The 26,773-nt window shown below is 39.6% G+C and overlaps 2 protein-coding genes across 9 annotated transcripts in view; both read left to right on the top strand.

Moving 5' to 3' along the window:
* Window positions 1-6,002, top strand: part of PPP3CB (protein phosphatase 3 catalytic subunit beta) — a 44,152-nt gene extending 38,150 nt beyond the window's left edge. For 4 of the 7 annotated variants that reach the window (XM_036928597.2, XM_036928596.2, XM_036928594.2 and 1 more), the window contains 2 exons: window positions 2,970-2,999; window positions 4,387-6,002. In XM_036928597.2, coding sequence (XP_036784492.2) covers window positions 2,970-2,999; window positions 4,387-4,565 — 209 coding nt within the window. In that variant the 3' untranslated portion in view covers window positions 4,566-6,002. The remainder of the gene's footprint in view (window positions 1-2,969; window positions 3,000-4,386) is intronic. The other 3 variants (XM_036928598.2, XM_036928600.2, XM_036928599.2) reach the window with 1 other exon arrangement.
* A 2,120-nt stretch (window positions 6,003-8,122) lies between these two features.
* On the top strand, window positions 8,123-26,028 carry MSS51 (MSS51 mitochondrial translational activator). 2 transcript variants are annotated; one of them, XM_036928854.2, is made up of 7 exons: window positions 8,123-8,559; window positions 21,760-22,004; window positions 22,298-22,453; window positions 23,545-23,669; window positions 23,904-24,470; window positions 24,794-24,887; window positions 25,208-26,028. In XM_036928854.2, the coding sequence occupies exons 2-7, from the start codon at window positions 21,784-21,786 to the stop codon at window positions 25,425-25,427; spliced, it is 1,383 nt and encodes a 460-aa protein (XP_036784749.1). In that variant the 5' UTR covers window positions 8,123-8,559; window positions 21,760-21,783; the 3' UTR covers window positions 25,428-26,028. The 2 variants fall into 2 exon arrangements, with proteins under 2 accessions (XP_036784749.1, XP_036784750.1); XM_036928855.2 differs by lacking the exon at window positions 8,123-8,559 and adding an exon at window positions 9,129-9,280.
* The last annotated feature ends 745 nt before the right edge of the window (window positions 26,029-26,773 follow it).

The raw sequence follows: 26,773 nt of genomic DNA, 5'->3' as shown, positions 1-26,773 counted from the left end.
CATACTTAAATAAATCTATAGTTATCTCTCAATTATCCTTGGCTATATTATTACTTTTATGTTGTATCAATAAGGAACTTTTCTTTCAGATTTCACAGTTAGCACCTGCTAATTAATTACATGTTTTATTGATAACTAAGCACTTCTCTTTACTCTTAATTTGCATGTAGCCTGAACCTCAGTCTTCCAACTTTCAAATCACTCCTAACTGCAGGGAAGGTTTGAAAGACAGCTTTACTGCAGGGGCTGTCTATTTCCAGCATAGAATGAGTGACTTGAACGGTCCTTAGCTCACAGGATCTAATTTGGGAAATTTGATAGCTCCCAAGTTCTGCCAGTGGTGGCTCTTGATAGTGTGGTTTAAGCATTTGGTTGAAGGTGATTTCCCTTGCATAAGATATATCTATTTTTGGAACAAGAAAACTCATATAAAAACTGTATTTGTGTGATTTTTTAAAAATGTATGTAACATTTAAAATTTTCATAGACATGTTCCCTGGTGTATAACTTAGAGTTAGTACTACAAAAAGTTTTTAAATTCTGAGACCTCATCTCAGTTCTGTTGTTAAAAAATGAAAATTGTGTTCTGAGTGCTTTAATTTATGATCTTTCTCAAGTGTTTCTACAAACTGCACAACTCTATTGGAGAAGGAATTGATTGAGATTCATATGTTATGTTCATTTTCTTTGTGAACATTGGATTGGGAACTAGCCCTGTAATGCTGCCTTCACCAGAACCTATATGGGAAAGAAAATATGTGACCATTTCTATTTTAGTAATGTCAAATTCCTCTTGTTCATTTATCTTGTGTAGTAGTGAGGCACACAGTTTGAGACAGCACTATATGCAAACTTAGTAAGCCATGTCAAGATTTCCTATAACACTGAAAACAAATAGAGAAAACATAGTGCCTTTCAGATAGAATTTTGCAATTATCAGATCTCTTTCTTTTGAGCTTAATGTTTAAACTTCAGCTGACCTTCTTTCAGTTCTAAGCATTCGAGCTTGACATGGTATGCAATTTTGAGTGTGATACCTGTTTTGTGTTTTGAAAAGGATTAGGAATATTTAGAGACCTTAGGAAAGAGCACAATATATAATTTGACTTAGAGAATGCTTTTACATATAAAATTAAAAGCCCATAGAATGATTTCAAAAGAATGTTGTCACATTTCATAATTTGAAAAATTTACTGATAGACTTTTAAACTATTGATATACTCAAATAGATACTAATTCTAGTGATACCAGTTTTTATTTTAAATTTACTACCATATGTAATACAAGTTATAAAATATTTCATATAAAAGCATTTCTGTCACCACAAGCTCTTTAAAACACATCTCACAGGAATTTTGTTTTTTTCCCCATTCAATTTCTAAATTATAAAGAAAATAATCCACATTTTGAAGAATAGGAGTTTCAGGGCTGATAAAATAGAGGTGGGCCATTTAACCCAGTTTTCTTTCTGGGAAAATTCCAAGAGAGTTTTCCAAGTGTACAGGTCTATATATTTTAAACGGTGATTTACACAATGGTTATACAACAAGTATATCTGCCTTGATTTGCAATATAATTCTTTTTATGGGTCTCCAATTCACTTTGCTATCTGGTTAAGATGAGAACTTTTCTAATTATTCTGCTTTAATTCCTTAGATTCAGTGGTGTCCTTTCACATTAATAACTGCTCTGGATAAAATTTATCATTTCTAAGTCATGTATTCTGCTAAAGGGTCATTTCAGCAATTATTATTCTAATTGGCCTTATTGTAGAAGCAAAATAGAAAGAACAGGGCATTACTGTTATAAATATTCTGAGTGTGTGCACTTTGGGTAAAGTGTAGAATTTGCCATATTATCAAGTGGTGTTCTCTGCAGTCTTTGGTCCTGGTCCTCAATGTGAGTACTCTATACAGTTTGAACCCAAAAAGGAGCCCAAAAAAAAAAGCCTTCGAGTATAAAATGTATGACTAAATATGTTGAAATTCTCTTAATGGGCCAGAGACAAACTATACCAAGAATAGGTCATTTATATGACCTATGTGTATGGCCATCCATATTATGAAATAATTAGGATTTATTGCCTGTAAGACCTCAGTTCTTTCTCTTCTTTCTAGTTGATGAGTGGACTTGAAAAGATGCTCAGTAGCTTTCTATCTTTATTTGAGAATGCATGCTGTTCATAACTGAGGCAGATTTGAGTTCATGATAAACTGAACATTAATGGATTTTTTTAAGGCTATAAGTGTTAATATATTCAGGTATTTGGAACACCAATGTTAGAAATGAAAGGAAGTTCCTAGTAGTAAGAGGGGTCCTTGTAGGTTCCCCACAAAGAACAAAGCTACAGAACTGTTCCACTTAGAATAATACACGAAGTTTAATATCCTTAAATTTCGCTGTAGCCATAGCAACTTTTGCAGCTTTTGCTGTGCCCTATGAATTAGAAGGGACAGGGAAAGCATTGTGGTCACCTTCTAGTTTATATCATAGGGAACCAGCTGGTGATGAGTATTAGTTCAGTTAGACGTGAAAGAAAAGAATCTTTGGTTTGCTCTTCTGCTACAATTCTACCATCATAATTCCAACGTAGAGAATTTCCTTGTGATTGTGGTGGATGTGATATAATAAACATGTTGAAAAATTCTAAGACCATTAAAATGAATTCAAGATGGGTAATTAATATTGGAATGCATTTGCATGGGTGCTGAGGTGTCTGTGTTTACAATAGGTCTGTGTGTTCTGTGCTCTTGAGCAGTGTTGTCATAGTGCTCCGTGTAAATTGTGCTGTTTTAGGAATTGGGGGATTGGATGGGGCTCTCTAATATGGGTACAATTTATGTTACATTGTAAATGATGTAGTATGGGGTACTGTGATATTTTAAGTGATCATTGCCTTTTCTGCTGTACAATATGACCCTTCTCATCTCTCTCATTCATTTTGCATGCCTCTGCTCACTTCTGTACAGCCACAGTTGAGGCTATTGAGGCTGAAAAAGGTACGATCAGAGTCCTTGCGCTGGGCAGAGATCTGTGGTGTGTGGGTGGGCATCAGAATGTCCTGTGGGTGTGTCTTACCCCTATCTTGCACAGCCCAAGATGAATCAGATTCATTGACTCATCAAATTTAAGTCACATTCCTCTTTTTTTTTAATCACAAGGACTGATTTCCATAGTGAAAATCTGGTATCTGGTTTTTTCCCTTTTCTAATATAGTATGCAACCAACATTTAATGTTCTGAATTCCTTAGAGTACAGCATATTACACTATATTATTACAGCATTCAAAATTGCAAGTAAAGATCTATTTCATATTTTGCATGATGCTACTCAGATTCTTTTTTTCCTAAGTGAAACCCTCACTGAATTTGAGTTCATTTTTATTCATTCTCAGTAATTCACCTAGAATGCAGGAGCTATCACTATGATTTTTAAGTTTTTTTTCCCCTGAAGTTTGGTCTAGTGTTTGCTGATCATATTATATTCACGTATATCATGTGTAGGCTTGATATTACAGATCATGAATTCTTTGCTGCCCTGACCATTTATTTAGTTCACATGCACAGACTCTGGGTCCCAGGGATTGCACATATTAAAACAATAGATTATAACCAGTAGTATGGAATTGTTTTATATGTACATTTTGTTGATGAAGAATACATCATTCCATATTGAAGTGAATAAGAACTCATAATAATTGGAGGAGGATTGCCATTTGTTTGATTTGGGGTTTCTAAAGAACATTCAGTGGAATGGCCAGTGAATTAAGGAAGGTGTCTCTTAAAATATGAAACTATAAATGCTTTTTACCATCAGCCAGACACAGATCTAACTCCTGGAGGCATTTTCCACCTTTCTCGTTTCATGTTGGTGGTGATGGGGTGATGATACCTGGACCTCCAAGATAGTTCTGGTCTGCTAAATTTTAACTTAACCTCTTTCTCCTCCGAAGCTTTTGGTACAGATTTGTATATCAAGGATTAACCTTGTTTAGCCTCCTCACCTGCCCTTCTCTTGTTGCTGCCTTACTGTGATAGTCACTGGTGATTTAGGGTCTGAGGTAGGAGATAATTGGTATAAAGTCAGACTGAGACCCTGGACCATTGCCTGCAATGATTGATTTTGGAGATAGGGGAGGGTTATTTTTGTGTTTTATTTTTTAAAGTCTATGCTAACCCTTGTCATCTGTGAAGGTATTATGTTTATATTTAGGTTTAAACATTTCACATTTAAGGGGAAGTCAGAAATGGGGATAGGATTCAGTTAAAGTAAGATTTAAATGTTGCTACATACAGCTAATTTCTTTCTTCTTAAAAATCATTAATGTTTTTGAAATCTCAGAAATGTTTTTCAATTACTGACTTATCAAATTTGCATTTTGTTAAGCAATACGAGGATTCTCTCCACCACATAGAATCTGCAGTTTTGAAGAGGCAAAGGGTTTGGATAGGATCAATGAGAGAATGCCACCCCGGAAAGATGCTGTACAGCAAGATGGTTTCAATTCTCTGAACACCACACATGCCACTGAGAACCACGGGACTGGCAACCATAGTGCCCAGTGACCCACGGCTTCCCAGGGACTCTCACATCTCGGGCCCCAAATGGACAGATCACCCGAGGAGCTGGAGGGGTCGGCCAAGCTGACTGTAAATGTCACAGTCCCTCTGGAGAAACCATTGTGCTTTTGAGACCCCAGTCCCCTTCCTGGACAGAGGCTTGAGGGCCCTGGGACATGTTGTGCTATCTGATAAGATTGGGTCATCTCTGCCGAGGTGGAGAGCAGTAATAAGCAAGGGGCTTGGGGCAATTACCAGTGGAGGGCAACTACACCTCCATATATGCTTGTGGTTCACACATTTAAGTTTACAAATGAGATTTCTTTTTTCCCTCAGTAGAATTAGATTCTGTTTTTCAACCATGACTTCAAATGCAGTCCTAAGAGCTAATGTGGACTCTGCCCTTCCCCCCTCAACCATGAAATGTCTTTAAAGGATGAATTAGCATGGTCTTAAAATACATTTCTGAGGTTATTAAGCTGTTTTGAATTATGGGCAAAATACTGAGAAACCCAGTTGGTGTTCATACAAAATGCTGACCTCAGGTCTATAGTTCTTAAATGTGGCTAATTCTGTAATACAACCTTGGTATTTTTCAATTATGAATGCAACATTTCTAGGCATTCTGTTACTTGAACACAAATCCAGAAAACTAATTTAGACTCTTTTTTGCCCAGATGTGAGATTTAAACCCCAGAGATGTAAGAAGAAAACCTCTTAATTTCAAAATTATGAAAAATTACAGAATTACCCATTTAAGGTACTTTAAAAGAAGTTTGTACATTGTCAAAGTAAATTTTAATTCAAATCATGTCTGTAAAACTTGATGTATTTTGTGTATGCATGTTTTCATTTTGCAAATATTTAATATATAGACCTATGATGTACAGGTACGACATGTATAGGTTACCTAGATGTTATGAGAAATTTTAGTTTATTGTGAGTACTACAGTTGCTTAGCCACCAGGGTGATTTGCTGCTGGCTTTCTATCATTTTTATGTTTTGATGCAAAGGAAGATTTTAAGTCTTTTGGAAGTGTCTTTGATTAAGCAGTACAGCATAGAAGCAATGGTTCTGTTCAATCATTCAGATGTTAATGAAAGCATAAAAGTCAAGACTGCATGTTGAACATTTTCTTTTAATAGTTACAGAACTGCTTGGTTAAACTAAATGGAACCATGTGCTAATTTTTCACAATTATTGACCTGTATTGATTGCCACAGTAGTTTGGTATTTCCCTTTACTTTGGTGGCCTGCTTCCCTCATGCCCTGGAATACAACTCAGAGCTCCAGGCAGTGGAACCATCTATTGTTTGTTTGCCAGAAAGTGCACCCTGTATGGTCTCCTGTCTAAGTTGGAAATATTATGCATGTGCAGGACTATTTGAGTATTTTATAAACAGTAGCACACAATAAATTCCATGCATGGGCCGCTGCTCCTATCTCTGTGTTGGGTTTTATTTGGAAGATGTAGTCCGGTTTGACCTTCTCCTCCAAATCAGAAAATCCTGTATAGAACTGGAATATATCCTTCAAAGAAGATTATCTCATGGATGATTCATGGTAATTTGATGAATTAAATTCTTGTCTTCATAAATGTTGCTTTTTTTTTTTTTTAACATTGGTTATACTTGTTTTACATGAGCATTACTGATCACTAGAGAGCTTGGGTCCTATTGTAGGCCTCCTAAATCTAATATTTAAAATCACTATGTCACTTAACTTTTAATTTAAAGAAAATGTTACAATAGTATTAGGAATTTATTGGGTGTTTTAACAAGAAAAAAATATTACTGATATTGCATTTCCTTTCCACCATACTTCTTTCTAATTTGCCATAATCATAATAAACATAGAATTTTGCAAATTGAGGGAAATTAGGTTATTCAACATTTTTAATATGCGGTATCTTTACAGTTTTCAATAATTATAATGATATACATTATAAAGCATTAATTTAAATTGAAATGTATATACTTGCCTAATTCTAGATAGCAAAATTCAAATTGTTGATTATTATAGCTTCTACAGCTTATACCAGTCCATAAGCTGCTGCCTTTAAAGTTATTTTGCACTGCATACCTTAAAGAGAAATTTTAGTTATGAAAACTGCATCTCTAAATTAAGACCTTAACTAGCATATCAGGCACCAGGAACTTCCTTAGCCCTTAGGTCCATCACTGGGGTTATATAGTGTTTATGGGAATCATGAGTAAACATACAGCATCATTAGCAAACTAGAATTATAGGTTGGTAGTAAAAATCAAAAAGAAGAAAGAGAAAGGAACAGAACTCAGAAAAAGTGTATATTGCAAATGGTAGAATATCACCCAGTGCCACACAGACTGCTTCCTACCTGTTGAACAGGAACGTCTTTATAACTAGTTTCACAATGAACCATTAGAAATAGTTCTTTAAGTTTTTTTTTTTTAATGTAACCCATGAATGCAAATTGTCAAAATTCAGGTCTTTCTAAATTGTATGTTTGTTCACCAGAGCAAGTAATAGTGATAGCAAAATGTAATATTCAATATCAATTTTTTCTGTATATCATTCAAAGTTGACACTCCTGAGTAAGAGAAGACGATCTGACTTCCTGTACCTCCTGCAGCTCAGCCATTGTTAACAGAACTTAAAATCTTCAAATGTTCTGCCAATTAAAATTGAAATTGATCCAAAACATTTGCTTGAAATGGAATACCCCTATTTTCTTCAGGATTTTGGCCTATTGCAACTGATTTTCCTTTGTCCACAGCTACTCTACATAATGTTATATAATACTTTGTTCAATCCTTAATGTTTTTCTTCCACCTTCCCTGCTTGTACTTTGTGATTTCTACAGTTAGGGGTTCCTTTGGAATCCATTATCTGTATCTGTTCATATGCAGATTTGATTTGCTACATTCAAAGACCTCATTGCAAGGGATTCTGGTCCCATTTGATGTTCACAAAGGTAGGTAAGTGACATAATTGGGGCCAGATGTAAGCAGAAAGTCAGGTCTTTCAGTCATATAGGACCACTGCCCTAAAACCTTTTGAGTAGGTAGGTTCTGGAGCTTGATAGCTCTAAGTGAAAAGGAGAGGAATTGTGAGGTTAAATGCCCCAGATCATCTATTTCAGAAAGAAATGGAATGTTTGAGTTGTTTATTTTCTGTTCCTAGAAATACGCATTTTTTGTCATTAATAGTTTGGTCTTGCTTCCTTGAAAATCATAATTTCTATGAATATCCCTAAAATATTTATTCCTCTTGAAATAAACAGGTGAAGTTGCCCTGGATGACATTCATTCAGAAAGTACCTTGCTTTCCTTTCAGGGAAAGTGAATTTTACCAATTCTGTATATTTCCCCTACAATTGATTCCCTTTTATATACCATTAAAGTACCATTTCTATTCTCCATTCTTGGGTATTATATTTATACTTAAGCCTAGTTTGGTCATTGTTGAGTTGTTGATCAGTGTTTATTACTCTAAAAAGGACTTTGGGCTTTGGGGAACTTACCCTGGGTCTAGATTGATAATGAATTCCTGTTCCTCTGGGCCACAACTTCCCCTTTCCAGCCAAATAGTGACTTCTGACCGAATTCCATGGTTTTGGGTTGTTTTTTTTTCCTTAATGCTGTGGACTGAGAGTAGAAATGCTGCCTTAGAGAGGTCCTGGAACAAGTAGGCATCCTCTTTCCTCAGTCTGCTTGGCCTTTCGTGAGGTTGTGAGTGTTGACAGAGTTCTGAGCCTTCTTGGCAGAAAAGAAAGGTCAGAAAGAGAGAAGTCCACAGGCTGGGGGCCAAATCCCTACTTGCCTCATTAGGGAGAATTCAGTGTTGTCTGTCTGCTTGGCAGGGCACACCTAATCACAGGGACCCTGCACTTCAGCAGTTTGCAAAGGAAAATGATACGAAGGAACAGCTGCAAGTCAGCCACAACCTAGGTCTGAGGAGATCACGCATTCACTTCACTTGGAAGAAAGAGAGAAGAAGGGAAGCCGAGGGCTTAGCAGGGTAAGTTACTTTTCCATCACCCCCTCTGCTTGCTTAGTTTATAGTTGAGTAAAGCATTTATCACCCCTGGGAGTGTTAATCACTGATTAAGCATCTGAATGTGGTCATAATACCAATGTGCTTAATGTGTTTTTCCTTTCCTCTTTGTCTTTTCCAACCCCTTTGGAGGATCCCCAATGAATAGCTTTACTCCCCCTTCTCTTCCCCACCTCCCCAAACATGTTTTGTGTATGCTGGTGAATTAGAGAAAATTATGATGGCCCTTCCTGGTCTGGAGATGGTAAAAAGGTGACTGATTCTTTTTAGGTGAAACTTGAGGCTTTTGGTGGTAAGGAGGGAGAAAGATTAAAAGATCCAGTTCTGGGAATAATCTAGTATTTTAGGGAATTTGGAGATGGATAAAAGTGTTTCTAGGCCACTGTAGCTCTGGGAGTAAAGGAGTTCTTCTCCTGGGACAAGTTCCCTATGAATCCAATGAAACTGAAGGACAAGGAGAATGGCAGGTTGGGTTAAGAGGTTTTATTTCTCACAGCTTTTTTGGATGTGCTAGCCAAGCTGTGCTCTTTCTGTCAACTCTGGCTACAGCGCATGTGCCTCTTCTGGGAGGAACTCCATGGGTGGGTCCCTGGTGACTAGACCGATTATGTATCAGGAATGGAGGAGAGAAGAGAATGGCCGTTTTCTCTCCCTGGATTGACCCAAGGCTCTGAAACATCCATTGGTATGTAAATAGACTAAGGCCAGTTGAGAAATTCTGTAAATTCTGGGTGAAAACTTCCATTTACCCCACAACCCACCCCTCTAGAATTCTCACCTTACAATCTATGCACCCTCAATCTTCTGCAATGGCACCTGGCAAGAAAGCTAGAGCACTGTAACCAGACTAATAACATAGAACAAGAGAAATTATGATACAGATAGCAATAAAATCGTGACAATCCTCAAGCTTGAGGATCCAGCTGGGTTCAAAGTCCTACACAGATTCTAAGTCCATAACTCACCCATTCCACAGGAGGCCAGCAGCTGAACCATCAGGGGGCTCCAGGCATACTCAGCAACCAGCCCCTGTGGCTAGGGAATAGGCCCAATCCACAAAGATGGTAGAAAAAAATAACCTTAAGGGCAACAGGAGACATGTTTTAACATCACCAACATAGGCAAATCCTGTCCATCAGGTAGGATGCATGCAAGAGAGTGGTCCTGTGATAGGACAGTGGCAGGAATGGGGTTCTGTCCTGGTCTAGCATACCATACCTTCACTCCTGTCCCTGTGGGAGTTAGAGATGGGTCAATATGTAGGGCTACTGCAGACACATGCACTGGCCATAATGACAAAACTTCTGTACGATGGTCTTACCTTCCAGCTGTTTTAGGTACATTACTGTGATCTTCAGGGGCTACTCTGCTGTTACTGCAAGAACACATAGGGGGCCAGCCATTGCTGGTCCATGTTGTAGATGATATTTTTCATGCCCAACTCCAGTAAAACCTGCTGGAGCTCTGCATACATTTGCCAGCTAGTGAGAAGTATCGTATATCACCCTGATTAGGCCAGACTGCCCATAGAGCCACTGTCTGCCAGTCCAAAAGCACATGATTCCCTGGGATCTGATGGGCATTTTGTAACCTCTTCCAGAAAGAGGGGTAAGTTGTCAGGGAGCCAGTTTACCCATTTCTGACCCAGACAGAACAATGCCCTCTACTCCTAAATCCCAAAGGTGCAAAAGACAAGTGGGCAAAAGCTCTGAAGGTTCTGCCAAAGCCCTTCTGGTTGCTCTAGTGCTCAGATCCACCAACTCAGTCTGGGTATAGGGGCGGAGCATGGAGTGCTTCACAACCTGGGCAGGGGGCTGTTCCTCTCCCTGAGGAAACTGTGGTTGCTGTGTCTTTATTTTCTTAACTACAATCAGGTGGGCTTTCAATATGGCAGGGGGAGCTGGTGACTCAGGTAGCCTCAGCAAGAGTTCTATGCTTGGCCCCTCCACCTCATACTCTCCCTGCTTCTCTTCCCCTGACATCTCATCTACCATTTCTGGAGCTGAAGGCACTACCTCTTAATTCACCTCCCCCACAGCCTCTGGTAGCTCACATTTTTCTGCTGCCCCCTCCCATGCCACTAGTATATCTCCCAGCAGTGTGACCTCAGTTTTCAATAGCTTTCGTTCCTTTTTCAGAGCATTCTACAACTCATCTTCCTGTTTTGCCACTTGCTGCTGAAGTGTGTCTCTCTCCTTGGTAACTTTTTCCAATGCTGCAAGAAACAGCCACCCCACATTTCCTGCTGTCCCATGTGCACTCAGTTCTCCTAAGGAGTCCCCAATTTTGCAAAGGGCCAACTCTACTGCCTCCAGTGTCTTCACCCTTCCCCAATTCTGGGGAGGGGCCCACTCCTCCAGGAGGTACCTTATCTGAGACCAAAACACCACTGGAGAATATCTGGGTGAATCCCCACCACCCATAGTAGGTATTTCCCCATCATCTATAGGGGCAGCTCACTGAACCCATAAGACAGATTTCAGATTCACTGGATCCTGCCGACTATGCCAAAATGTAGCTCTGGGAGTAAGGGGGTTCCCATCCCAGGACAATTTCCCTATGAATCTGGTGAAGTCGAAGGACAAGGGGAACAGCAGGTTGGGTTAAGGCATTTTATTTATCACACCTTGCTTGGGTTTGCTAGCCTGGCTCCTCACCATCTGTCCTCTCTGGTCATGGTATGGGTGCCCTTACCCAGCCTGCCTCTACCAGGAGGAACTCCATGGGTGGTTGGTGGTGACTAGACCAGTTATGTGTCAGGAACAGAGAGCAGAAAATGGCCGTTTTCTCTCCACCCTTTGCCTGGGTCAACCTGTTGCTCTGAAACATCTATTGGTATGTAAATGGACAAAGGCCGTGTGAGAAATTCTGTAAATTCTGGGTGGAATCTTCCATTTACCCAACAGACACCAGTTTATGTGTCCTCTCCTCTCCAATCCTTGGTGTTACCTCTTTTATATACTAGGAATAAATTATAGCCCAAATCACTGGGGATGGCTGGAAAACAAAGTGATTCCTATTCTAACAGAGGTAGACTCTGAACTCTGGAAAACTGTGAAAGCATACTATAACTGTTCCTAAATTCTTCTTTGTCCACTCTGGTTTTTGCCTTTTTCTCTCATATCCATCCCCCTCTGTCCCCTTGAACTTGGAGGATCCAGGGCCTCAATGCAGGAAAGTTAGAACCAATGTATGGGCCTGGGGTATACAAACTCATATATGAACCTGATGATACATGTAAATACAAATACATTCATGCATTCCCACCTTACCTTCCTGCCAGAAACAGTTCATTTATATCATAAACCTGCTCTAGACACAGAGGAAACTGACATTAGGGATTTCACTAGCACCACCCTTCCCCAAGTTGTGTGGTCCCTTGACTTCCAGCGAATTCAACCAACCCCCAGAGAGGCAAGAATTATTCTTTATATTTCCCTTCTGGAAAGGCAGATAAGTGATGCAGTACCTCGCTGGTCTTCACTGGCTTCCATTGTAGCATAAAGGCTTTTGGTTGAGCATCAGGAAGAGATTCATTATTAATACTGGCATTTAAGACTCTTGACTTGTCTCAAATCGAAGGTACTTTTCCTTCAAACCTGTAAAGAAAAGATGAGTCCATTCTTTCAGTGTGTAAAAAAGTGTTACCTGGAGGATTCTCAAGATGGCAGTGTGAATACAGTGGTGTAAATCTCCTCCTCAAACCATATATTTTTTGAAAATACAGCAAATATAACTATTCCTAAAAGAGTGACTGGAAGATACAGTACATGAGTCAGGCTACATCTGTGGGAGCCCAACATCTCACGGAAAAGGGTAGGATACAAAGCCATGATCCAGAGGGACCCGAGCACTCCCCCCACCTGAGCTCACCGTTGGGAGGAAGGGAATCAGAGTGGGGAGGGAGTGGAAGCACAGGACTGCTAAATAATCAGCCCTGGTGGTCTGCCCTGGGAACACAAACACACATTGCATGGTGCACTGGATATTGAAGGAGCGGAAAAGCAAGGTCCGAGATTGAGATTGAGAACAGGTTCCCACAGCTGGCTACCCTGGGACAAAAGAAAAGCGGGCCCTTTAAAAGTCTTAAAGGGACAAGAGTTTAACAGATGGGAGAAAATTGTCCTGACACACTCATCCCAGCAGGCTGGGAACCTTAAGAAACTTCAGGTGCCCTAACTCCCTGGGTGGCAACGCAGCTCCAAAGCACCTCGTGGCAATAAGCAGCCTGCTGTTCCTTCCCCACCGCTGGCACTGCAAGCAAACCGACTAACCTGTGATTGCTGAGGAAATGCTGAGGAGCAGCCCTGCCTACAGCAACCACACAGCTTAGCGCAGAGGATTCACCCTGCACATGTCTAACCAGCCGAGACCCAGAGTCTACTACTCCCTGTGCACATTTGACCGACACAGAGCAGAGACTGGGGCAGAGTCCAGGAGGCACAAAGGAGCTTTGTTCTTGAGGCAGAACACGTGTCACATGCCTATGACCCCTGCCAGTGCCCTAGGCCATCCCGAGGGCCGCCCTGCCCACGGCATCTTGGGATTAACCCAGAGGCTGCTCCTAGCTCATGGTGGAATGGTGCAGACAGTGGAGATGGGCGCAGAGTCCAGAAGGCATGAAGGGGCTCTGTTTTCACAGCAGAATACGTGCAAATCTTCTGCAACCCCCTGCCAGTGCCCTAGGCCATTCCAATGGCCACCCCGCCCAGAGCAGTTTAGGGGATTAACCCAGAGGCTACTTCTTGCGCGGGGTTGACTAGCACAGATAGTGGACATGGGCACAGAGTCCAGAAAGCATGAAGAGGCTCCATTCTCATGGCAGAACACACATTGCTCGCCTACAAACCGCACCAGTGCCCTAGGCCATCCCTGGGCCCCTCCCTCCCATGGCAGCTCAGGGGATTAACCCAGAGACTGCTCCTTGTATGTGGTCTCATTGCCATGAAAAGGCAGAAGAATCTTGTTCAGTCCAAAATCCCTCAAACACCAGACACAGGGCTTGGTGAGACTGAAATCACCAATCTTCCTGAAAAAGATTTCAAAATAAAAGTCAGAAGTATGCTGATGGAGCTACAGACAAATATACAAGAGCTAAGGAATGAATCCAGGAGGGAGATAACAGAAATGAAACAAGCAGTGGAAGGATCTAAGAGCAGACTGGATGATGTGGAAGAGACTGTTAATTGAATAGAAATCAGAGAACAGGAATACAGAGAACCTAAGGCAGAGAGATAAAAGGATCTCTAGGAATGAAAGAATATTAAAAGAACTGTGTGACCAATCCAAACTGAACAATATTTGCATTATAGGGGTACCAGAAGAAGAAGAGAAAGGAAAAGGGATAGAAAGTGTCTTTGAAGAAATAATTGCTGAAAACTTCCCCAATCTTGGGAAGGAAATAGTCTCTCAGAAATGGAAGGCCACAGATCTCTCAACACAAGGGACCCAAGGAGGACAACACCAAGACATATAATAATTAAAATGGCAAAGATCAAAGACAAGGACAGAGTATTAACAGCAGCCAGAGAGAGAAAAAAGATGACCTATAAAGGAAAACCCATCAGGCTGTCATCAGACTTCTCAGCAGAAACCTTAGAGGCCAGATGGGAATGGCATGATATATTCAATGCAATTCAACAGAAGGGCCTGGAACAAAGAATACTGTATCCGGCACGATTTATCATTTAAATTTGAATGAGGGATTAAACAATTCCCAGATGAGCAAAAGTTGAGGGAATTTACCTCCCACAAACCATATCTACAATGTATTTTAAAGGGGCAGCTCTAGATGCAAGTATGCCTAAGTCTAAATAGCTGTCACCAGAAAAAATAAAACCACAGCAAAGAAAGTAGACCAACCAAATACTAACTAAAGGCAAAATAAAATCAGCTATCCCCAAAATCAGTCAAGGGAAACACAAAGAGTGCAGAATAAAACACCTAACATATAAAGAGTGGAGGAGGAAGAAAAAGAAGGGCGAGAAATAAAGAATCATCAGACTGTGTTTATAATAGTGTAATAATTGAGTTAAGTTAGATGGTTAGATAGTAAAGAAGCTGCCCTAGAACCTTTGGTAACCACAAATCCAAAGCCTGCAATGGCAATAAGTACACATCTATCAATTATGAACCTAAATGTAAATGGATTGAATGCACCAATCAAAAGACAGAGAGTAATAGAATGGATAAAAAAGCAAGACCCATCTATATGCTGCCTAGAAGAGAATCACTTCAAACCCAAAGACACACACAGACTAAAAGTGAAGGGATGGAAAAAGATATTTAATGCAAACAGTAGGGAGAACAAAGCAGGTGTTTCAGTACTAGTATGAGACAAAATATACTTCAAAACTAAGACAGTAACGAGGCAAAAAAGGACATTACATAATGATGAAGGGGTCAGTCCAACAAGAGAATATAACCATTATAAATATATATGCACCCAATAGAGGTGCACCAACATATGTGAAACAAATACTAGGAGAATTAAAGGGGGAAATGGAATACAATGCATTCATTTTAGGAGACTTCAACACACCACTCACTCCAAAGGACAGATCCACCAGACAGAAAATAAGTAAGGACACAGAGGCACTGAACAACACACTAGAACAGATGGACCTAACAGACATCTACAGAACTCTACACCCCAAAGCAGCAGGATACACATTCTTCTCAAGTGCACATGGAAGATTTTCCAGAATAGACCACATACTAGGCCACAAAAAGAGCCTCACTAAATTCAAAAAGATTGAAATTCTACCAACCAACTCTCAGATCACAAAGGTATAAAACTAGAAATAAATTGTACAAAGAAAACAAAAAGGCTCACAAACACATGGAGGAATAACAACATGATCCTAAATAATGAATCAATGACCAAACTAAAATAAAGATCAAGCAATATATGGAGACAAATGAAAACAACAGCACAATGCTCCAACTTCTGTGGTACACAGCAAAGGCAATTCTAAGAGGAACGTATAAAGCAATCCAGACCTATTTAAAGAAGGAAGAACAATCCCAAAACAATAGTCTAAATTCATAATTATTGAAACTGGAAAAGGAGAAACAAATGAGGCCCAAAGTCAGCAGAAGGAGGGACATAATAAAGATCAGAGAAGAAATAAATAAAATTGAGAAGAATAAAACAATAGAAAAAATCAATGAAACCAAGAGCTGGTTCTTTGAGAAAATAAATGAAATAGATAAACCCCTAGCCGGACTTATTAAGAGAAAAAGAGAATCTGCACACATAAACAGAATCAGGAATGAAAAGGAAAAATCACTACAGACACCACAGAAATACAAAGAATTACTAGAGAATACTATGAAAATCTATATGCTAACAAACTGGATAACCTAGAAGAAATGGACAACTTTCTAGAAAAATAGAACCTTCCAAGACTGACCAAGGAAGGAACAGAAAATCTAAACGGACCAATTATCAGCAAAGAAATTGAATCGGTAATCAAAAAACAAACCAAGAACAAAACACCTGGGCCAGATGGATTCACTGCTGAATTTTATCAGACATTTATAGAAGACATAATACCTATTCTCCTTAAAGTTTTCCAAAAAATAGAAGAGGAGGGAATACTTCCAAACTCATTCTATGAAGCCAGAATCACTCTAATACCAAAATCAGGCAAAAACACCACAAAAAAAGGAAAACAACAGAGCAATATCCCTGATGAATGTAGATGCAAAAATACTCAACAAAATATTAGCAAACCAAATTCAAAAATACATCAAGAGGATCATACACCATGATCAAGTGGGATTCATCCCAGGACTACAAAGATGGTACAACATTTGAATGTCCATCAACATCATCCACCACATCAACAAAAAGAAGACAAAAACCATGTGATCATCTCCATAGATGCTGAAAAAGCATTAGACAAAATTCAACATCCATTCATGATAAAAACTCTCAACAAATGGGTATAGAGGGCGAGTACCTCAACATAATAAGGGCCATATATGACAAACCCACAGCCAACATCATAACTGCGAGAAGCTGAAAGCTTTTCACCTAAGATTGGAAACAAGACAAGGATGCCCACTCTCCCCGCTTTTATTCAACATAGTATTGGAGGTCCTAGCCACGGCAATCAGACAAAACAAAGAAATAAAAGGCCTCCAGATAGGTAAGGAAGAAGTCAACATAAAAAACCCTAAAGAATCCACTCCAAAACTATTAGAACTACTATCTGAATTCAGCAAAGTTGCAGGATACAAAATTAATACACAGAAATCTGTTGCATTCCTATACACTAATGATGAACTAGCAGAAAGAGAAATGAAGAAAACAATTCCATTCACAATTGCATCAAAAAGAATAAAATACCTTGGAATAAACCTAACCAAGGAAATGAAAGACCTATATCCTGAAAACTAGAAGACACTCTTAAAACAAATTAAAGAGGACACTAACAAATGGAAATTCATCCCATGCTCTTGGGTAGGAAGAATTAATATTGTCAAAATGGTCATCCTGCCTAAAGCAATCTACATAGATTCAATGCAATACCTATCAAAATACCGACAGCATTTTTCAACAAACAGGAACAAATAGTTCTAAAATTTATATGGGACCACCAAATACCCCGAATAGCCAAAGCAATCTGAGAAGGAAGAATAAAGCAGGGGGGATCTTGCTTCCTGACTTCAAGTGCTATTACAAAGCCACAGTAATCAAGACAATTTGGTACTGGCAAAAGTATAGACCCACAGACCAGTGGAACAGAATAGAGAGTCCAGATATTAACAGAAGTATATATGGTCAATTAACATGTGATAAAGGAACCATGGATATACAATGGGGAAATGACAGCCTTTTCAGCAGCTGGTGTTGGCAAAACTGGACAGCTACATGTAAGAGAATGAAGCTGGATTACTTTCTAACTCCATACACAAAAGTACAAAATGGATCAAAGACCTGAATGTAAGTCATGAAACCATAAAACTCTTAGAAGAAAACATAGGCAAAACTCTCTTGAATATAAACATGAACAACTTCTTCATGAACACATCTCCCCAGGCAAGGGAAACAAAAACAAAAATGAACAAGTGGGACTATATCAAACTAAAAAGCTTCTGTGCAACAAAGGACACCATCAGTAGAATAAAAAGGCATCCTACCATATGGGAGAATATATTCATAAATGACATATCCAATAAGGGGTTGACATCCAAAATATATAAAGAGCTCATGCACCTCAGCAAACAAAAAGCAAATAATCCAATAAAAAAAAAATGGGCAGAGGATTTGAACAGACACTTCTCCAAAGAAGAAATTCAGATGGCCAAAAGGCACATGAAAAGATACTCCACATTGCTAGTCATCAGAGAAATGTAAATTAAAACCACAATGAGATATCACCTCACACCAGTTAGCATGGCCACCATCCAAAAGACAAACAACAAATGTTGGCGAGGATGTGGAGAACGGGGAAACCTCCTACACTGTTGGTGGGAATGTAAATTAGTTCAACCATTGTGGAAAGCAGTATGGAGGTTCCTCAAAAAATTCAAAATAGAAATACCATTTGACCCAGGAATTCCACTCCTAGACATTTACCCTAAGAATGCAGCAGCCCAGTTTGAAAAGACACATGCACCCCTATGTTTATCACAGCCTTATTTACAATAGCCAAGAAATAGAAGCAACCTAAGTCTCCATCAGTAGATGAATGGATAAAGAAGAGGTGGCGGTACATATACACAATGGAATATTATTCAGACATAAGAAGAAAACAGATCCTACCATTTGCAACAACATGGATGGAGCTAGAGGGTATTACGCTCAGTGAAATAAGCCAGGCAGAGAAAGAGAAGTACCAAATGATTTCACTCATCTGTGGAGTATAAGAACAAAGCAAAAACTGAAGGAATAAAACAGCAGCAGACTCACAGAGCCCAAGAATGGACTAACAGTTACCAAAGGGAAAGGGACTGGGGAGGATGGGTTGGAAGGGAGGGATAAGGGGGAAAAGGGCATTGCGATTAGTGCACATAATGTAGGTGGGGGTCATGGGAAAGGCAGTATAATGCAGAGAAGACAAGTAGTGATTCTATAGCATCTTACTATGCTGATCGACAGTTACAGTGACTGTAATGGGGTATGTGGTGGGACTTGATAAGGGGGGAAATCTGGTAACCACAATGTTGCTAATGTAAGTGTATATTAATGATACCCAAAAAAAGTGTTATCTTGCCTAAGGAGGCTAGGTAATAGAGCAGTTAAACGCTTCTAGAATTCAGCAATTCTGGAAATGTGATAACAATGTGTGGTGATTAAAAGTAGAGGGAAGAGTCAGGTCAGTCATTGGAAATGGGTGTCCTATGGTGTGAAAGCACCCTTTTTTAAAGGGATATGACCCTTAATCCTAAAATAATCTACTTTCTTTAGACCTAATTTCTTCTTTTTTGGTGGGAAAATAGAAGAAAAGGTACGCAAATGAGTTTAGCTCTCTCTGTTCTGTAGATTCTGAGATCATGCATTCAACTATGGGATGAAGGGAGAGATTAAAGGGGTGGAATGAAAGGATGAGGAGAAAGAAAGTACCAAATTATTTCACACAAATTAGTTCCTCCATTAACCTGAGGAAGGCGTTTTCAAGAGCCATGTCAAGAGGTAATAGACATTAGCTGAATGATTCTGGGAGGCTTTTGTTTATTGTTGTGCCACCTACAGCTCAGCTAAAGGATGATTCTGGACTTTTTTTCGTAACAGATTTGGTTCCGAAAGATTAAATGTCAGACTATTTTTGTAACAAAACATGATCCATGTTTATTTATGGTAAAATCAGTCACTGTCAGCATTTTCATCCTCTCTCTATCCCTTTCCCTGGAGGGAGTTCATCTGGGGGTCACTAATTTTTAGCTTCTCAACTTCTATGGATACCTTCCTTTTTTAATTAAGGTGAAATTCAGATAACATGAAATTAATCCTTTTAAAATGAGCAATTAAATTGCATTTAGTACACTGGCATTGTTGTATGCAACTGTCACCTCTGTCTAGTTCCAAAACAATTTCACCCCAAAAGAAAACCCCATAACCATCAAGTAGTTACTCCCCATGCAACCACAGATCTGTTTTCTGCCTCTGGATTTACCTATTCTCAGTATTTCATGTAAGTGGAATCATATAACATGTGACCTTTTGCATAATGTTGTTGGGGTTCATCCACATTGTGGTATACATCAGTACTACTTTTCTTTTTTATGGCTGAATAATATATCCCACTTTGTTTATTAATTCATCTCTTGGTGAACCTTTGGGTTGTTTCTACATTTTGCTACTGTGCACAGTGCTGCTGTGAACATTTTGAATAAGCATTTGTTTGAGTACCTGTTTTCAATCATTTTGGGTATGTACCTAAGAGTGAAATTGCTGGGTCTTTGTGTGCTGGGTCTATGTTTAACTATTTGTAGAGCTGTTGTGCTGTTTCCCATAGTGGTTATACCATTTTACATTCTTAATATCAGTGCATAAAGGTTCCGATTTTCCCACATCCTTGCCAACACTTCTTATTTTCTGTTTTTTTCTTATAATAGCCATCCTAATAGGTACTAAGTGGTATCTCATGGTTTTGATTTGCATTTTTCTAAGACTAGTAATGTTGAGCATCTTTTCATGTGCTTATTGGCAATTTGTGTATTTTCTCTGGAGAAATGTCTATTCAAGTCCTTTGCCCATTTTTTAATTGGGTTGTTTGTTTAATTGAGTTTTAGAAGTTCTTCACATATCAGGTTATTCATCTCTTACCAGATACATGATTTGCAAATATTTTCTCCAATTCTATGGGTTGCCATTTCACTCTGTCCTTTAATGCACAAAAGTCTTTAATTTTTTATGTAATCCAATTTTTCTACTTTTTCTTTTGTTGCCTGTGCTTTTGGTATCATAGACAAGAAACTGCCAAATCCAGTATCATGAAGCTTTTCTGCTGTGTGTTCTTCTAAGACTTTATAGTTTAAGCTCTTACATTTAGGTCTCTATTCTATTTCACTAATTCCCAGAATGTTCCTATTTATATTCCTATGCTCATGCTCTTCTCTATGCTTAGAATTCTTTTTTCCCTATTTCCATGTATTCAAATTATCATCTTTCATGGTCTATCCCTACTGCTACCTGCTTCATTGAAGTCTTTGTATAACTCACCAACTGAAGAGACTCCCTTCTTCTGATCCTCCATTAGTGCTTTAGTTTCACTTTTCTTATAGGACTTACATACTGCCTTAGAGTTAATATTTAATCCCTCTACAAGACATTTAGATGTTAAATATATTTGTCATATTTGTTCCCATTGTAGTATTTTGCAAATGACCGTATGGGTTCATCAATAAATGTTTATTGAATGAGTGGATGTTTTTATTTTTCTCAGTAAATAAATATAGAGTCCCTTTGTTTACTTGTGCAAGGAATGGGAAAAGACAGGGAAGGAGGACATCACAGAGTTCCTGCTAAGTAGTGAGTGGGTGTGGGCTTAGTTCTGCTTCAAAACTTAGAGCTCTTCCTTCATGATATGCATTATGTGCTTGAGTGCATAACTCTTAGCCTTGTGGTGCTCATTATGTATTGCATTTAATTTATACTTATTGCTTATAAATGTGGTGATAGGTCTTTTAAAAAGAATGTTTTACTTCCCTAACTACATTAGAATGACTAATTCTCCAATTAGGTGGTATGTTTGGAGAACCAAAACCTCTGTGGCTTTTCTTCTAAGTTGACTCTTAAAATACACAAATAATATATGAATATATTCTTTGTATAAAAAAGTCAGACATCACAGATAAGTATAAAGTCCCCTTTGATCAGTCCAGTTCCTATCCCAGTGCCTCTTTCTCTCCTCACAGTTGCTCTTTATTTGTGAGTCCTGCCAGACCTCTCTCTCTGCATTTACTTACACATGTTTATATTATATACAGAACTTCATATGTGATACATATATGTATAATTATATTCATATAATTATTTCCCCTCTACTTTTTACAACAGCCTGTAGTAATTGATAATCAATAGATACTAAGTAAATCATATGGATACCTGGGTCTGAAAGACTGGAATGAGAAGTGAAAGATCAAACATATGAAAACACATCATACATGTCCAAATTGCAAAATTCCATTCCATATATGTTTTATGTATAGTCTCCAGGTATCAGTGGACAGGCCATGGCTCCACGGTCCCGGAAACGAAGGCACAAGAAACCCTCTTCATTGGTGACTCCCGTGGTTGTGACCTCACCCACAGTTGTGACCCCTGTGCCTAAGACTCTCTCAGAACCTGGCCCCAGCATTGACGCACTTGGCTTCCTCTCCTTGGAGAGTAATGTTCCTGGCCTATCCCAACTAATCCTTCAAAAGCTGAATATGAAAAGCTATGAAGAATACAAGTGAGTGACTAGCTTTATGGAAGAGTAATATGTTGTCTCTGATAGAAGTGATTTCAAAGGTGAGAGGTAGTATAACTTGGGGTGTAGGAGGTACTTGGCAATGAGGGATTTTATCATACTGATTTTGCCAATATTACTACAGTAGAAGAAATATAATTTGCTTAAGTAAGAAATGATAGGAGTAGGAGATGTGGGAGTAGGTGGAAATATATAGGAGACAAGGCGGGGATCATGAGGAATTTTGGAGAGATTCCTTTTCCTAGTGCCACTTCTTCTCTGTGCTGTCTCTGCAGGTTGGTGGTGGATGGAGGATCTCCTGTGCCAGGCTTTGGATTTCGATGTCTTCAAGAAATGTTCCAGAAGATGGAGGACACATTCCGATTCTGTGCTCACTGTAGGGCACTCCCTAGTGGCCTTTCAGACTCCAGGGTCCTCCGGCAGTGCAAGAGGTGACTAATTGGGGGCTAATAAGGCAGACATCAAGAAATGATCCTGTTGTGAGACCTCACTGCAGGAGGAAAGGTCTGAGAGTTTTCAGAATAACTTAAGGCCCACTCATTCTGTGTGATCCAGGCTGTAGAGAGATTAGAAATTGTTGGGCTCCTTATTTTTGATGTTATGAGGAGATCAGACAACAAGCGCAGTACATTAGTACCTTTTATCTATGGTTTTGCTTTCCACAGTTTCAGTTAACTGCGGTCAACCACAGTTCAGAAACATAAAAGGTCAGTAGTAGCCTAAATGCTGTGTCACAATGCCTGCCACATTTACCTCACTTCATCTCATCACATAGGCATTTTATCATCTCATATCATCACAAGAAGAACAGTGAGTACAGTACAATATTTTGAGAGAACGACATTCACATAATTTTCACTACAGTATATTGTCATAATTGTTATATTTTATTATTAGTTTTTGTTGTTAATTTCTTACTGTGCCTGATTTAAAACAAATTTTATCATAGGTATGTATGTATAGGAAAAAACATAAAAACATTGCATGTGTGTGTGTATATATATATATATATATATATATATATATATATATATATATATATATATAGGGTTTGGTACTATCTTTGGTTTCAGGCATCCACTGGGGGTCTTGGAACATATCTACCACAGATAAGGGGAACTACTGTACAATCCTCTCTACCTCCCTCTTGAATATTCAAGGGGTAAGATCATAGCTATTCTGGGAAGTTTGGAATCTAGCCATACCTGGGATAAGAAGGCAGCTGCAAACTCCTGGTATTTTATTTTTCTGTAGTGGATATAATAAGTGATATATAATTGTTCTATCTACTAGAGACTGAGGTGTCACTCTGACCCAAGAGAATAATTACATTCCCAGTCTCTCCTGCTACCTCTGCTAAATGTAGTCCCTAAATTTGGTACATCAGCTGTCACTCCTATCCCTACCTTCCTTACCCAGTGGTCTTTCTTCCTACCTACAAGAATACAAGTTCCCTTCCCCTGACATCCCACAATCACCTTTGAGGTTTAGGAACATCTATTTCTGGGGCTCATTCTCTCAGGTGCAGAAATGTCTATTACTGCAGTCCAGAGTGCCAGAGGTCAGCTTGGCCAGCACACAGGAGGGTCTGTCAAGAGCTGCGTCTTGTAGCTGTGGACCGTCTCATGGAATGGCTTCTGGTTGCAGGTGGATGGTGGTGTTGGGGAACTCTGTCATAATGGTCATAGTTGTTTGTACTTGCAGAAAGGTATGAAAATACCTTTGGTTTCAGGCATCCACTGGGGGTTATGAAATAAAAATAAGGACCTGGGTGGGGTGGGGGAATGGGGCATACCTGATCTCAGGTTGGAAGAGTGAACATGGAGGGAATATTGAAGCCACAGAAGGATTAGGTCACTTCTTATTCCTTCTTTCCTGCAGGTGATTTTGTCCTACCCTCAGGACCTTGGCCATGCATGGCTGAAGTTGTACAGGCCTGGGACACGTGGTTTTCTATGCGGCATTTACAGCTAGATGCTACACTGGATGCTGTGCTAGGTGGTAATGCCATGACCTTCCTGTGGACCAGTGTAGGACGGCCAAGACCAGACCCAGATGTCCTGGAGGGCTCTTTGAAGCGGCTACTGACAGATGCCCTCTCAAGGCCCTTGACAGTGGGCCTTGGGCTTCGGTCCTTGAGGATAGATGTTGGGAAGATTGGGGGAAGCACAGTGCATGTGGTTGGTGCTTCCCATGTAGAGACTTTCCTCACTCGCCCTGGGGACTATAATGAGCTTGGCTACATGTTTCCTGGACACCTTGGCCTCCGTGTGATCATGGTGGGTATAGATGTAGCTGCTGACTTTTCCAGGAGCACCTCAACTTCACCTCTAGAACCTGGCATGGTTAAGCTTAGTGGCCATAGGGGCCTCTATCATGACTTCTGGGAGGAGCAAGTAGAGACTGGACAGGTAGCCAATCCAGATTTGGTAGTGGCGTTCCATCCAGGTAAGAGTCGTTGGTTCAGGGGAATACTGGGTGGATCCTCTGGGAATTTTCCATCTAGATTCTTGTATCTTCTTTCTTTGGAACCCCATTCATTTGGCCAGGTGAAACACAATATTATGACAACCTTGGTTGATCACTAGCCACATTGTGCTACACCTGGGTTCAAAATTTTCCATTAAAGAATCTGGGGTGGGTGATGGAGGTAAATGAGCATTGGGGGTGAGCAGGGTGGGGGATGAGGTAGACACAATAAAACAAGTATCTTGCTTAGGGTCTACCTAAGCCCTTCCCCTCCCTATTCTCATTCCATTTTTGTTCCATAGGTTTCCATGCTTCCCCAGACTTGATGGAGTCTTGGCTGCCCACACTTCTGCTACTTCGTGATTATGAAATCCCTACATTGATTACTGTTTACAGGTTTTGACCTTTTCATATTTGTGATACCTCTCTGACTCACACACACCTCTCTTTATATAGATGAGCTCATTTCTCTCCCTTTGCTCATCTTCTGCTTTGTGGTGAGGATTTTCTTCCTACCCACACTTGGCTTTCTAATCCCCTTGGAACAAAGTCCTACGCTAGTTAACCAGGTAATAGTGAGACATTTGGGATGGAGTGATAGCCCCTGCTTAGTCCAACCTTAAGTAATTTTTGGGATTGATGAGTCCAGAAATGTCAAGTTCTGTCAGTTTCTCTCCTAAATCAGCACAGCAATTTTTATTATCTGTCTCCCATAGCCATCAGGAGTTGACAGCCACTTTGCAGATTCTGGTGGACCTGGATACACACATCACTGCCTATGGAGCTAACCCTTTCGCGTCCCTCAAACCTGAACAGGTCTATTCCAACCCCAACAAGCAGCCAGTATACTGCAATGCCTACTATATCATGTTTCTTGGAAGTTCCTGCCAGGTGGACAGAAGGCAATTGGAAGAGAACGTAGATAGTAGGGTTTAAATAGTTAAGCCAGATCCTGACTGCTTGTCTAGAAAATGGTGCCCAGTTGGCAACTTAGAACTCTGTATATCCTAAACCTCATTTACTTGTCCAGGTAAACATTCTAAGATGAATGGGAACTCCTGTATGATTTGACTCATTTTTAAGAGGTTGGCCACAAATAGCTTCTAGAGACAGGATTCTAGATTTGGCATGTGGTATCAGCTTTTCCAGAGCCTTGAGGTCTGAACCATTTCCTTTGTAAGAAACTTATACCTTTTGACTTGAGTCAGATGGCACTAAGCAAAAGAATGGCACTTTATTTTTCTGAAAGACTTGTTATCCAGCAATATGGGCTAAAGAATGGACAAATGTTAATGAGTTAAAGTGCTTCAAGAATGGGCAAGTCAGAGAATTGGTTGGGAACATAGTGGAGGTTGTGAGGATTGGCACACTATTTTTTGGCCTTTTCAAGATATTCTCTAGGGGAATAATGACCCTAGGACACTTTTTTGCCCTCGTGTTGTATTAGAGATAATCCAGAGTATATCAGACTTTACCTGAATATACTGGAGTTTTTTGTTATCACCTGGACTATACACCATTAACTCAATTTGGGGCTTCATAAGCCGCTTGTTTTATTTCTTTTTCTCTGACAAGAACTACTTGTCTTTACATAACACCTCATGGATGTTTCTCTCTTGCCAAAGGAGCGATTAACATCATCTGTCTGGGCTTGTTCTCTGCCACACCTTGTCTCATGTAATTCTTCTCTTACCACCTTCTCAGGATTAGGATATTCCCTAGGCATTCATTCCTCTAGCCTTGCTATGACCTCAACCCTCCACTCCCACCCCTAACACACATATATACATTCTTATTGTCCATTCTAGTAGAGGTAATGTTAGAATTCATTTATTCATTTGAAACATTAGTACCTGCCATGTGAAGGGTACTGTATTAGGGCTTTGGGGAGATAAAAAAAATAATGAGACACAGTCTTTAGTTTTAACCTAGAAAGGGAAATAATACATATACATAGATGTCTATTACAAGATGTAATGTGGAATAAGAACCATGAGAGAGGCCTATAGTACTAAGAAAAAAAGTGAAAAGAGATCACTTTGCTAAGTGAGGGTATTCTGAATTAGAATTTTATGAAACAGATGAAGGGCAGGGCATTTCAGATGGAAGGAGCAACAGGAGCAGAAGTTCAGAGGCAGAAAAGTATGAGAGATATTTTAGGGTACATTGTGGGATTAGTATATATTTAGTCTGGAAAGTAGATTGGAACCAGATTATAGAAGGAACATAAACTGGTCAGCTTCAGATTTATATAGATCTGAGTATGAATCCTGGGACAACCA

The sequence above is a fragment of the Manis pentadactyla genome, chromosome 8, assembly GCF_030020395.1.
Source record: "Manis pentadactyla isolate mManPen7 chromosome 8, mManPen7.hap1, whole genome shotgun sequence".
NCBI classification, from domain to species: Eukaryota; Metazoa; Chordata; class Mammalia; order Pholidota; family Manidae; genus Manis; species Manis pentadactyla.
This window is presented reverse-complemented; position numbering and strand designations above follow the sequence as displayed.

What these genes read in the sequence shown, in the direction of transcription:
- MSS51 (XM_036928854.2), top strand. Translation starts at nt 21,784, where the DNA reads ATGGCTCCACGGTCCCGGAAACGAAGGCACAAGAAACCCTCTTCATTG. An exon ending in GTCCTCCGGCAGTGCAAGAG is followed by an intron (nt 22,454 to 23,544) that starts GTGACTAATTGG and finishes TCATTCTCTCAG; the next exon opens with GTGCAGAAATGTCTATTACT. An exon ending in GGTAGTGGCGTTCCATCCAG is followed by an intron (nt 24,471 to 24,793) that starts GTAAGAGTCGTT and finishes TTTGTTCCATAG; the next exon opens with GTTTCCATGCTTCCCCAGAC.